The 13116-nt window shown below is 41.8% G+C and overlaps 1 protein-coding gene across 3 annotated transcripts in view; it reads right to left on the reverse strand.

Annotated features, from left to right (window-relative positions):
* The window catches only part of LOC122567423, a 168164-nt gene extending 155868 nt beyond the window's left edge, over positions 1–12296 (reverse strand). For all 3 annotated transcript variants that reach the window (XM_043725901.1, XM_043725900.1, XM_043725899.1), the window contains exon 1: positions 12035–12296. In XM_043725901.1, the coding sequence (XP_043581836.1) occupies positions 12035–12101 (67 nt within the window). In that variant the 5' untranslated portion in view covers positions 12102–12296. The remainder of the gene's footprint in view (positions 1–12034) is intronic.
* Positions 12297–13116: the final 820 nt, after the last annotated feature.

Here is a 13116-nt window from a genome sequence, read left to right on the forward strand (position 1 = left end):
GAAGAGCAAACAATGAGAAGTACGCTGTGCACCTAAATTCCTTACAACTACTGTAAAACTCGAAAAGTTTTAATTCCAACCAATACGATGTTACCAGTGTTACGTAGAGAGCACTCACAGGAGCATACGAAAAAAATATGAAACTCGAAATTCGTTAAAAACTGACGTTTCCTGTTTCTGCCACGTACCCTTCACATAATGATCGTCGAGCGACAATCCAGCACAAAATTCAAAAACAGAATGTTGGCGTGAAGTTACGCGTTTGAAAAGTGAATTTAGTGGGTCACGAAAAAATACAAGTATGTTCATTGTTCTGTTAGGACAAAGGAATCGTGTACACACGAGGAAGGGTTCTAGCATGGAACGCAAGAATAAAAGCCGTGGAGAGTCGCGAGTTAACGGATCGACGATCATGGAGAACGCGGAAGAAGGATTCCGTCGGGGATTTCGACAGCGCCGAGGAAAACATCGGTTTATCTCCGATAAAATTCAATCGACCTTTGTTCCTCCCCGACGACTGGCAGCCGGTGCGCGTCTCAAACGACACGATAAAATCGTAGCGAGTCGAGAGAACTTTTCTCGAACCGTTAACCCTTTGCCGCTCTATTTTGCTTTATTCGTATTCCGGCTCGACGCTCCAGTTCGATTTACGAGCCAAAGATGAATTGAGACGTCAACCGAGCCGACCGCCTTTCCAATGGCCGACACGCGACTGACTTATACTACTTGACTTCCGCCAGTTCCCAATTTTTTCAACAGCATCGTGTACCCTTCGAGATTATCGGCAACTGTGAATGTCTAAATAGAATCTTGAAAATATGGATAAAGAAAGGCAAAGTCTGGTTCGTGGAAAATTTATTGTCGGCGATAAACAATTAATAGATTATTTGTTACCTTAACGATTCCTTGGAGAATTTTAACAGAGGCAGGAAATTAATCGTAGATGATGAATAATCAATGCTTTATCCAGTACGTTAGTGACAAGTGATAAATAAATACACGTAGAATGCTCATAGTATAATTTTAATGAATGTTACGTTTCAAATGACTTGTAAGTCGCTGATTCCTTCAACGATTTTAGTCTCTGGTAAAAAATGATAGTTCTGACAAGGTATCGCGTCTGGTATCCTTGATTAAGCGGTGGTCAACGTTATAATTAGCAGAGTCACGAGATTTTGTTCTTCTCGTCAACTTTTCCAACCTCTCAGTAATCGTAAAACGTCCGCGTAATCGTCATAAAAAATTCCGTATAACGTCCGCGGAGTTAACAACGAGGATACGTCGGGAAATGAAGCGATTAAAAGATGTCGATAAGATGGGAAAAAAGTAGGACGAACCGCTTTGTTCAACGGCTCGATCCCTTTGCCAATGTTCCCTTCTGGTCTGTTCGCGTTTTTTCGACGAGAATTCGCGGGAAACGAAGCGTTCATCGACAAATGCTCTTCCACGATCTTTATCGGGGATCATTGCGGACGAAAACCGGGATTAACGATGGACAGGAGAGTTTTAACAACCGCGTTGGTCTCTTCTACAGCGGCTGCTTTCGTGTAATTTTTAAGAAACACGCCTCTCACTAGAGAGATAACGAATGATGGAAGATACTTAAGTCTGAGTTAAAAGATGACTTCAGGAAGAAGAAACGACCTCGAAACAATCGCCCAAGGCTGCCTTTGTTCCGGCTGCCTTGGCCAAATGTCAGATTCAAGGGTTCTCGAGAGAAACCTGGACGATCGAGCGAGACAAAGACGAACATTGCCAAGGACTACGCGACGTTGACACGCTCGGCCGTGAGGAGGTCGACAGATCGATATGTGGCTTGAGCCGTAAATACACGGCTCCTTACAAAACCGGGACAAACGACAGTTTTCTTCGCGACGACTCTGACACGCTTCCGCCTCGGTTCTTTCAGCATTCCAACGAGAAAATTCCTTTGATGATTAAATGTGGGAACGTACCTCCTACTGGAGCGGACTTGTCCGTGTAATGTCACGGTCGAATCTCGTTAACGAGCCTTGCTCCGCTTCCTCCTCCTCCTCCTCCTCTTCTTCTTCTACTTCTCCACAATTATTCTTGGACTCTGAGGATGTTCTACAGTAGCAGAGGTAGTTATTACCCTTTCAACACTGGTTGTTTCGTTCTGCTACGAGACCATTTAATTATTGTAATGTCTCTTCCTAACGTTTTAGATATCGTAGTATCATGATTCTGAGTAAGCGTGGGGAAACAGTAACTGAGAATACGTTAGTAAGTAAGAATCGATTCGGACAATGCGAACTAGATTTCACGATGTCACGTAAAAATTTTACTGCGTGCGCGAAATCTTTAAATAAGCAACATGTTAAAACAATTGTTACAAACATTATTACAAATATTACCACTGAAATTCTTTAATTTATTAATATATATATAAATAAATATAAATATAAATATATATAATATAAATTTATTAATGTATATATAATTTAATTAATATAAATATGCAACTCCTAAAGAGGAATTCTTACTTTGATGGCAGTGAATACATTAATTAAATAGTTATAAATTGTTGTCTCTAAGAAGACCACGAACGTACTTTACCATATTACTCCAGCGAAACTAGCCTGAAACTTTGAAACAGTGCCAAAGACTCGTAACTTGGAATCATAAACCTTGGCTATACTTTTAACGGTCATAATCGAGAACGTAGTATCGAAAGATTATGAGGGAAGTAAACGATAAAGTTGCAAGTTACGTAGCCGCTCTAAGAAGGAGGAAACGCATCGAATTCGACTCGTCGTAGCCGGTCGACGACGATCGATAGAAAGAGACGGCGGAAAGTTCGTGTCTCGATCCATTACAAAAGGGCGCGACGCTCCCGTCGAAGCTTTTAGGATTATCCAGGGGTTCCACAGACAAGCGAAGTCGTAGCGGTGCAGAGTGCCGGCACGGCAAATCCTTATTACGCCTTTGAGCCGACGAAAATGTTGTTGCACGATATTACAATGCCGCGCTTTCCTATAACTTCGAGTTATCTCGCAGTTTAGTCGGGCTGCAACTTGACGAGCCAAAGAGGAACTTCCCTTGGCTCGTCGTTTCCAAGCGTCGAGCTGCATGCCGCGGAAATGTACATTCGTTCCGTGTGACGGAACGTCTCGTGAATGAGAAATCAACGTACGTATACGATCCGATCTTGGTATTCTAAATCGGCGGTACAGTTGACCGGATTAATCAACAATCTCCGTATAACTAGCCTTGTTAATGTTGTAACGCGGATCGAAATTTTGGAATCTCCGATCACCGTGTCTAGACGATTTTATGATTTTTTATGATGTTGTACCACTTTGGCGAATCTCAACTCTTGGAAGACCGAATTATTTAACTATCGATTGTGGAGACACGTTTCTTCGGATAACTGTGTAAAGAATATACAGACCAGTTTTATTCAAAATAAATATATTTATCGTTTAGGCAATTAATAACTCATTAAAGTACACAAAGAAAAATACTGGCCTTCTTAAAACTGATGTTTCAAAGGTGAATCTAGCGGCTCTAGCGTTAAGCGATCGATTCGTGGTAAATCAAATATAAGCAGCTCTGGCCATTAATACCATAAATTACAATACTTTGCGTTGAAACATGAATTTAGCACTCTGTAGTCGCGTCATCTTTGATTACGACTTTACGTAAAATTGACTAGTTACAAAATCTTACGTTTGTTTGTTTGTTCATTAATGTTACTGTCATATCTGCCAAAAGAATTTCAGCGAGATACTGACTGAGATAAAACTGAACGAAGTCCATGCTTGCCGAGATCGTTTTAACAGGCATGCGATCGGGCGAATCGACATTGCGTGGGAAGTGGCAATTTCAGGATTAGATTCGTCCGGCGATTAAAGCACAAGTGCTGGCTCGTTTTCCTTTATAACCAACGTGTAATCACGGAGACAACAAAGAATAACGAAAGAAAAACGACACCAAAATACTCGAACAGAGCCAGCGCGAACGAACGAGATAAGGTTCTGACTATATTGTCCTTTCTCGTCGACTTTCAGTATTTTTCTTCCCGATAAATCAAACGTTACGCAAAAAAAAACATCCATTCGAAAATACAATAGGAAAAGTGAAGAAATAAGAAGTAAGAAAATCGCGGTTGCAAGCCGCAAGAATCCATCTGTAGGTTAAACATTATCCGTGAACAGTCGACATCGTTCCTCTTCAAGGAGATACTTCTTACAGTTCCGAAGATGTTTCACGACATTGTTCTGCTCTCTAGTGATGAACGAGACAATAGCGGGGATTGTCTGAGGAAGAAAACGTGAAAATGGCTGCTAGATGTTACTTGATGATGCGCTGTTCTCGAGAATAATAATAATAATAATAATAATAGTTCGATATTGTCGAGGAAATTCCTATGGAAAGGAATCTTATTAAACAGCTCTTGAGAACGCGATAGAAAAATGTTAATTAATTTAATGATCGATCGAGGTGCCGGGCATCGCGTAACTAACAATAGGAGAGAGAAAATTCCCGACACAGGAACTGCTTAAATAAACGAACAAGATAGCCATAATAAACGAACAAGATAGCCATAATAAACGAGATGTTTCTCTCTTCCGCTAAAATGTATGGTTTAATATTATACAATTTTCATAGAAGCTTTCCCGAATATAACGCGATAGTTTATATAGTTGCGGTTGAAACTCGAACAGGCTGGAAAATCAGTCGATGGCAAGAGTACACGCGCGGATGGAAATTGTTACGAAAGGCGTATCGGATTCTCCTGCCGTTACCGCTCTCGCTATCGTTCTACGAAAATGTACAAGCCGCATGGGTATCTTGAAATGGATATTGCGGTTCCTGCAGCATAAACGCCTTGAATGCTTCGCAAATAAAGGACATGAAAAGTAACGAACCACAATACCGTCAATTAATTTCCGTTCTCTCTGGCATCAACGTTACCTATAGAAATCGCGTGTTATTATTCACATTGCAAATGCAGATATTCTATAAAACTAATCTCGAGAATAAACTTCCTGGCGTTAGAATGTGGTGACGATGGTTCAAGCTTTGGTTTCGTTGTAATCATAGCCTTATTAAAAATCCATTTGACAACGTATCAAATTTCTTCTTGGATTCTTCCAACGTGTTTGCAGTTTCCATTCGCAAACTTTTTTCCATACTCTTGCATCTTTTTACACGTACACGTTCTTTCTTGTACGCCGATGACACCTTTTATCCTTTTTATATGAGATAAACGAGTAATAAATAATATCACGTAATGTTTGTGAAAGGGAATTGAATTTATCCGATCGATTTCCATCCACTTGGATGTCGTTCAAAGTTTCACTCGCCAAAGTAAGATTCCTTGGCATTGCGATCGGAAAGCAGACTTTGCCGAATAGAATGGAAGCTCTATATTCCCGTTGCAATTAAGGAACCAACGACCTTTCTAAGTCTCTCGATCATATCGGCGAATTAGGTGGTTATCGCGAACCTGCGTTCCCTCGGGTTACCTTGGAAAATAATTACTCCGGCTTAAGTTCTTCGTAGACGACGAGAACGATAATTCCTTTTCTCCACGAATCGAATCTTTATCGAGTATTTTCGATCGATCGTCTGACAATGAGTTAATTATCCGGAACAATAATACCAAGATCGAAAACGAGCCAAGAAAGAGCTAATCGAATTTTTTCGCTTATCAATCCGGCCGAAAGAGAAACGCATGCCGACGCGCTTCAATGCGCTACTTTGCAAATCTAATTTCATTTGCCGGTTTACTTCTTCGGGGGACAGTTTCGCCGGTATCCATGGGATAGAAGCGACGCTTGGGATTTTCGCTCGAGACAGAAACCCCTCGGCTAAGAGATTAAAACGGGGCTTCACCGCGAATCCTCGCCGTCTTAAGACGGTTCGATATCCGAAGGCCGGTGTAAAATCCGCACACCAATTACGCCGAATCGAATTCCAAGCTGTCTCTTCTTTTCAACAGCTCGAAACTAGGCGAAAAACGTTATTAACGTGCATCCAGTCGGAAACAGATGGAACGCTTGCCAAGGTTTTTTATATCTTGGGATAAATCAGCTGCTCGGTTTCTTTTCAAAAGGGAAGGGTTTTTTAAGAGTTATCGAAAGAAAAAGATCGTCTATCAGATATCACGGTAGTTTTTCAAATATTTTTCCTCGACATTCGATGCATCTGGATTATAGGAATAGAAGCTTTTTCCATATCTTCTTCTTTTTTTTCTTTCTTTTTTTCTTTTGATTCTGATGGATTTCCATGCTGGTCGCGTGGCTGAAATTACGAGACGTGTAAACGCGATAAATTCGCATCAACGAGCCGGAGAAATAAGAGTGAATCAAGAGAACTCATTCAGTTATTCTTGGCGGGCTTCGTCGATAAATTTACCCCGTTCGGACGTTTAATCCTCCGAGCCCGATAATTCACGGGGAAACAGTTTCCGAGCTATGAGCTTCCAATTTTCTTGAAACTTCCCGACCAACGATCCTGCACTTTAAAATTCTATCCTCCAGACACCGACGCGTAACGCCTTTGTCGAAACTCGTTTCTCGTTTCACCCTTCCGTGAGCTATCCGAAAGTTATGGCTGCCCTTATGGTCGAATCTATACAACGTACTGTAATAAAACACGTTGTTTAGTATGGCAGCTTGGAATCACAGCGTTTCTGTCGAATATTGATGGAAGTAACGCAAAGGGAATACGCGATATCGACGCTAGAGGAAACCACGGTAAAAATATCCTTAGGTGAGGCTATAAACAAAAAAAAAAAAAGAACTTCAATTTCTACGGGGCGATTTGGCACCGGGATAGAAAAGGCAAAGCAAGCCACAAACGGTAAACCGAAAGGTGAACAGAGCACGAGCGTGTTTCGAACATAACAGATCGTTCGATCGCGTCCAGAAAGCCGAGCTCTGGGTCCGATATCCGTTGAAAACTTCTCATCGTTCGCGTTTACAAAACCGCAGTTACTAGATTTCACATCGACCCGGCAATTGCGTAAAGAACAAAAAAAAAAGGAAAAACATTTCGACGTTTCGATGTTTCAACGTTTCGCTCGGCTCGCTCGAAACGAAGCACAAAACCGATTACACGTGCGTATCGAATGTCGTGAAAAATACGTTTTCAGGGCTTTATGAAAATCGATCGTTGGACCAAAACCGATCCGGAAACGAAAAAATAGCCGAATGTGTATTTCAATTTGTGGATTTAAAAGATAAATTTTTCTCTTATCGTGTTTATTCATTGAAGAGAGACGAGTCAACGATTATAGGAGGAACGAAAGCACTAACGGAAAAAAAGACAAAGATGGCCAGAGATGAATAGGAGTAAACGAGAAGGGAGCAAAATACGGAAAAATGGTTTTCGATCCGACGTGTTCGTAAATATTTGCAGGACCGTCGAGAGCCAGCGTGGATGCAACTGAACCAATACTGTCGTCGAACGGGTTGGGTCGAGGCTTTCTCGATGATCGATTTGTTTCAAGGAACATGGACGAGGAGAGAGGATCAGCAGGTTCGATGACGTAATTTTTGAACGTCGAAACCGATTAACTGCTATCAGCAATAGCGAAATCGTGCGATGATGCAGCGATCCGATAATCCGATTAACAGGGATCAATTGCACGAAGTGCATTTTATTATCCAATTGCACTGCTTCGTAGCTGAATTAACATTATGATCAACATTTTTCCAGACAAAAATTTTGGTTTCGTTTTCGAATCGTCCTCTTCAAAGTAACGGATTTAATCAACGAAAGTACCGAACTAGCTGGAAACTGGTACGTTTACTTTGATGTTACTGCAAGTTTATTCAAGTATGGCCAAAAACGGATACAAACGGGAAAAGTATCACCATTGGACAGCATTAGCCGGAACGAGGCGAAGCAGATTTCAAACGCTCAAAACAGGTCGGTATATTACGAGCTCGAGTGATAGAAAGCAATACCTGATACGCCTAGACTGGCTTAATACGAATCTTAATTAATATCGGAAACGATCTGCTGCGAAGCCGTAGGGGAAATTCGCGGTAGCTACGGATTCGTGCAGCAACCAATGGCGCGCATCTTACAGCAACATTGCTCACACGCGATCGTCATTTACATCAGTTACCGAAGTAATTAAATTCCACGGAAATCTCGTCGTGTTCTCTGTGTCGATGCTAAGTTTCGAATCCGAAGGAAATACGTACTATGCCATGAAATGCAGGGATAACCAAACATCCGACCAAACTCCATTTTCTAATGCCCGCCGTGATACCTTCTTAAATGCGATCTTCTCTGGGTATTATGGACGAAATCCATCCTCGATTTCACACTTCTACCGCCGTTATATTTAGGATACAAATACGAACTTATATTTACACCGTTATTTTGTAGGATTATCGTACTTGGATATTTTCTGTATTTTTTGCCGTATTATACGAACCCTATGTATTTTTGAAATTTTCCATAAATGCATAAACGTACATGGATTCGTTGGAAAGTTGAAAAATTTGGAAATCACCAGAAATATTCGCGAAATGTAAGACTAGATATATCGAGTTGCAAACTATCTTGTAACTATCTTAGAATATCGTGTGTTCGATAGAGATCCAAAGTGTAAGTGAACTCGGAAATCTACATAAAAGTTCCAAGTGTAAAACTTGAGAGTGACCATCAAATAAGCTTTATAGCTCACTCGATCAATCAATCGCAAAACTTCTCGCTTCAGTCCCTAACTATTTCAAGTTTGCAGCAAGCTGAAAGATCTAGAAAGTTGCCCATCTACGAGAAAACTCGGGTTCGCTCATCTTCTGGAAGATTATCGCGTTAACGTTGACGGTCTCGGGTGATGAACAATGAAAAAACGTTCCAGAGAAGCGGAGGATCGTTTTCCTTCACGGTTCGTTGTTCGCTGAAGCGAGATCAAACATTCAACAAGTAAACGGTTCGATCGATCGATCTCAGCTTCCGCTGCAGGATTTCATGGCCCCGAACTCTTGCAGCGTTCTAAGTCAAACACCCAGACGAAGTTCGTTTAAGACGGATACGTCAAGATTAATTATGAGCAGTTTGGCAAATATAAAGATTTCGAGCTGATCAGAAGTAGAGGCACAAGTTGCGACGAAACTCGTAGAATTTGCCGCGAAACTCGGCCGAAACTTCTTGTCCTCGGTAAAACTAGTATAACTCTGTAATCCGGCGAAAGCTTCGTTTTGCGATATTTACCGATGCAACTTGCGCCAAGAGCTGAGTAAATCGCTGCGATGCGAATTTAATTGACCGAATTCGCTAATCCCGTCCACGAGTCCGCTTCGTTGGAAGATTTATGCGAAACGGTACAACGTCTTCCTTATTCCCTCTCGAAACACTTTAATCCCCGTTCGAATGGACGCGACGGAACGTATAGCGTGAAAGAATGTCGAGAGCGTAGCTAGCCAGGGTAAAGGGGTAAGAAAAATGTAAATTTATTCCTCCTCGTCGCGGAGGACAAGCAAGAAGCATTTTCGGGTCGCGAGACTATATGTATAGAAAATCCTAGCTTCGAAAAAGGGCTCTGCTACTTTGCAACGTTAACGAAGAGCGCTTCGTGTCCCGTAACTTAAGAGACTGATAATGAGGCCTGTTGTTCACGAAAGTCTGGCGACGTCTAAGTACCCGCTGAAAATACACTCGCCGAATGCACCCTTTCTCCCACCTCCCTCCTATCCATTCTATGGGGAACGTGGAAAGCTTTCTTCGAAATCTTCTTTCATTGTTACCCGCCAATCCTCTATCCACTCTTTTATTCGAATAAAAAAGGAAACCGCCTTCAAACTTTTAACCTTTAGGTACGTAGATTATAGCCAAGTTTATTATCCGATAAGGAAAGCGCAGGATGCTGTAAAAGTATTTAATTAAATATCTTGAATATTAATCTGATCGAATTGCAACTCTATTATTCCATCGTTCAATGACGAAAGTATATTGTTCCAGGAGCATGTAACGCTCGAGATAAGCAAATCAGTATTTTAGAAATAGATCGCATTTATTGGATTTCCCAAGATCCCAAAGATGCTGCCTAGTTCCCTGAAACGAAAGAAACGAAAACTAAAAGAGGAGGATAGAACGAAGGCAGAATTACTCTGTAACTTCCAAACCATATGTCAATCATCCTTTCCATTTTCAAATACATACGTATGGGTAATATCTCGGTTATTCCATATCGAAGATACGATTCCCCTAGAACATCGCAGATCTAATTAAGCAAATAAACGTTTAGTCATTTAATCAGACTCATTGAATTTCCAAATTCATGTGTCCAGAAGTGGTTACCAAGTTGCTAAAACAAGAGGAACGAAGCTGAAAGAGGGGATTAGAACGAAGACGAAAGTGGTTTCCAGGGCCCTGAGACGTGTCAACTGCGAGACCCGGCTCGATAATTATCTGGAACGAGTAAGGGTTGAACAGCGTCGGTTCGTTAAATCCAGCGTGTACGCAAGAGTGGAGGAGGGTCGAGGGTGCACGTGCAACGCGGCGTTACCACCGGGGTTGTAGCCAAGTTGCGAGAGGAGAGGACCCGGTCTGGCCTACCTCCGTTCGCCTTCTCTTTGTCGAGCAAATTACGTCCCGAGCAGGCCTCGCCTCACCTCGCTTCACCTCTCGCTGTTTACACAGAGGGCACGAGTCGACAATGAAAGAAACCGAGCGGAAAGGGGTGTACATACATTACGAGTTAAGGGGTCAAGTTGGAGTAGCGTTTTCGGCAAGCGAGTGTGTGCTTCTACGGCGGATCAACTCGAAAAACGCAACCACTTGAATGAATAATCGAGAGTTTATCAGATCGATTAGGGAAAAATTGAATCGTTAGTGCGACGATGGAGAACGCGAAAATGATTTTCAAGGGAAAATATCGTGTCCGGTGTTTCGATCTAAGGATGTAAGTTTTTTGGGGAATCGCTGGTCGAAGGACGAGCGAGTGTAGACAGTACGCTTTCATTGAGCTTGAAAAATGTAACGATTTATTGAAAGGTATTGAGAATTTATTATGCAGATTTCGAAGAAACGAAATTGTTGGTAGAATAGCAGAAAACGCGAACGATTTCCGGGGGAAAATATTTTGTAGTATCAATCTAAAAATGTAAATTTTTCGCGAATCCCTCGAGCACGATTTAATATTTCACGCTTGTAAAATTTATTGCACACGTAACTTTACAATGAAAGTATTGCTACGAATATATCTGTCAGAGGTGAAATTACTTCATATATTCGTTTTTCGTGCGATGATTAATTTCAGAGTACTGGATACTTTATCTCATAGTACGTTAATTCGCACGTTATTACATGTAATCGTGTGGCAGATATTCTGCTCTGTTTAATATCTTTTCATATTTGATTTTACAATGCCTTTCGTAGATCTATTAATTCACTATTTTAGTCGGGATTTTTTTGTCACCCGTTATACATATGTATATATGTTGCACCACACGAGGTCTCTCCTTCAAGACTCGGTTATACTTCTCTGTGCCCTATTCACTTGGCAAATAAACACGTGGCCAGCCCAGTTAAATACAATCAGTGCTGTGAATAACCTAGCAACTAAAGCCACATAATTATGCGGTGAACAGTTAACGTGAACAAAATGTTACTCGAGCACGTTACCACGTATACACCGAATAATATTGAAAAGAGTTTGTTCCAGCCAGCATAAATCGTTGTTCGTGCGAATTACGTTCGCACCATGGGAGCAATAATTTGTGGCCGTGCCATTAAAATCCACGTCGATAGACTGAAAACGAGAGTACAGCGTTTTCAAGTACGACAGAATTTCTGTCAACGTGTCTAACAAGTTCTCCAAACGAAAAAAGACAAAACGTGCTCTCGACTTGTTGTTACGACCGAAACATCGGAAAACCATTCGACACTGTGTACAACTAACGTCAAAGATGTTGCTTTATCAACAGCCTTCGTTCGAAGAATCAAACGAAAACGTCCACATGACCCTCTCAGGATTCTAAAGCTGAAAGACTGAACGACGAACATTCCTAAGGCTGAAAAAATAACACGTGAGAATATAACTTACCAGAGGCGAAAACGAGGGCGATCAGCAAGCAAACGATCGAAATGGAGAAGGCACCACGTCGATCCATGCTTCTTTGGTACAAAATGCAGCACGTTGGAACTCGATCACTTCATCGCCACTCCGAAGAAAACTGTCCGAAACAAGGAGATATACACGCGCACACGTGAACAGAATACGAGAATATCACGAGCAATGCGCGATAACGAAGGGAAAAACTCACGCGAACGTAGAAGCGTGATGGTCGAGCGCTTACTGACAGGCGACAGGTCTCCGTGGCTTTCGCGTGCTCCCTCCACCTGATCCCCACTCCGACCAATCACGACTCCCTCTCCGACTCGTTCCCTCGGCCTGAAACGCGCGTAAGTTCGTCCTTGTCCGACCAAATACGTGTTTTCTCTACTGAAACTAGCGGCGTGGTTTATCGCGCCGCTGCTCTCAGCCGCCGATGGCGCTATTTCTATCGTGGAACGGCAACTTTCGAAATTAGAAAGTAATTAAGCGTAATTATTAATACCATATGCTTTGTATTTCGGGATTGTTAGCCGAACATTAAATTAAGGAAATGCACCGGACGATGCATCCACGCGAGAATTATGGGCTTTTTTCCCGCGAGTAGCGAACGATTCGAAAGTGGAGGCGGAAAGGAAAGTTTAACGTTATATCGGTTAGCTAATCTCCGTTGGAATGCGCGCTTTCAACGGTTAATCTGCGATAGTTGAAAATTGTTTGAATAACCGTGATTTAAATTCGCGTTATTATATTTTAAACACTCCGCGGTGAAATTTTTACTCCACGCGACAGCAATATCGTGTCGAATTCGAGGGCATTCTTATTAGCCGTGAAACGATCAACGTGATATAAAATTGCATCTCGATGTTAAATGAACTAACTACCGCAAATATACCGCTGTTTGAATGAAGATTAATACAAAGCTTGCGGATAAATCACAGCGCGCGTAATTCTGCCTTTTGCGCTCTTTGTTATTTTTATTCGGTAGCGAATAAAATTGTAACTCGTCTCTGTAATTGGCGGTCAGTGAAATTCGCTCGACCACCGTTTCTCTGAATTTTTCCTTCGACCGA

The sequence above is a fragment of the Bombus pyrosoma genome, linkage group LG5 (genome assembly GCF_014825855.1).
Source record: "Bombus pyrosoma isolate SC7728 linkage group LG5, ASM1482585v1, whole genome shotgun sequence".
In the NCBI taxonomy this organism is placed as follows: domain Eukaryota; kingdom Metazoa; phylum Arthropoda; class Insecta; order Hymenoptera; family Apidae; genus Bombus; species Bombus pyrosoma.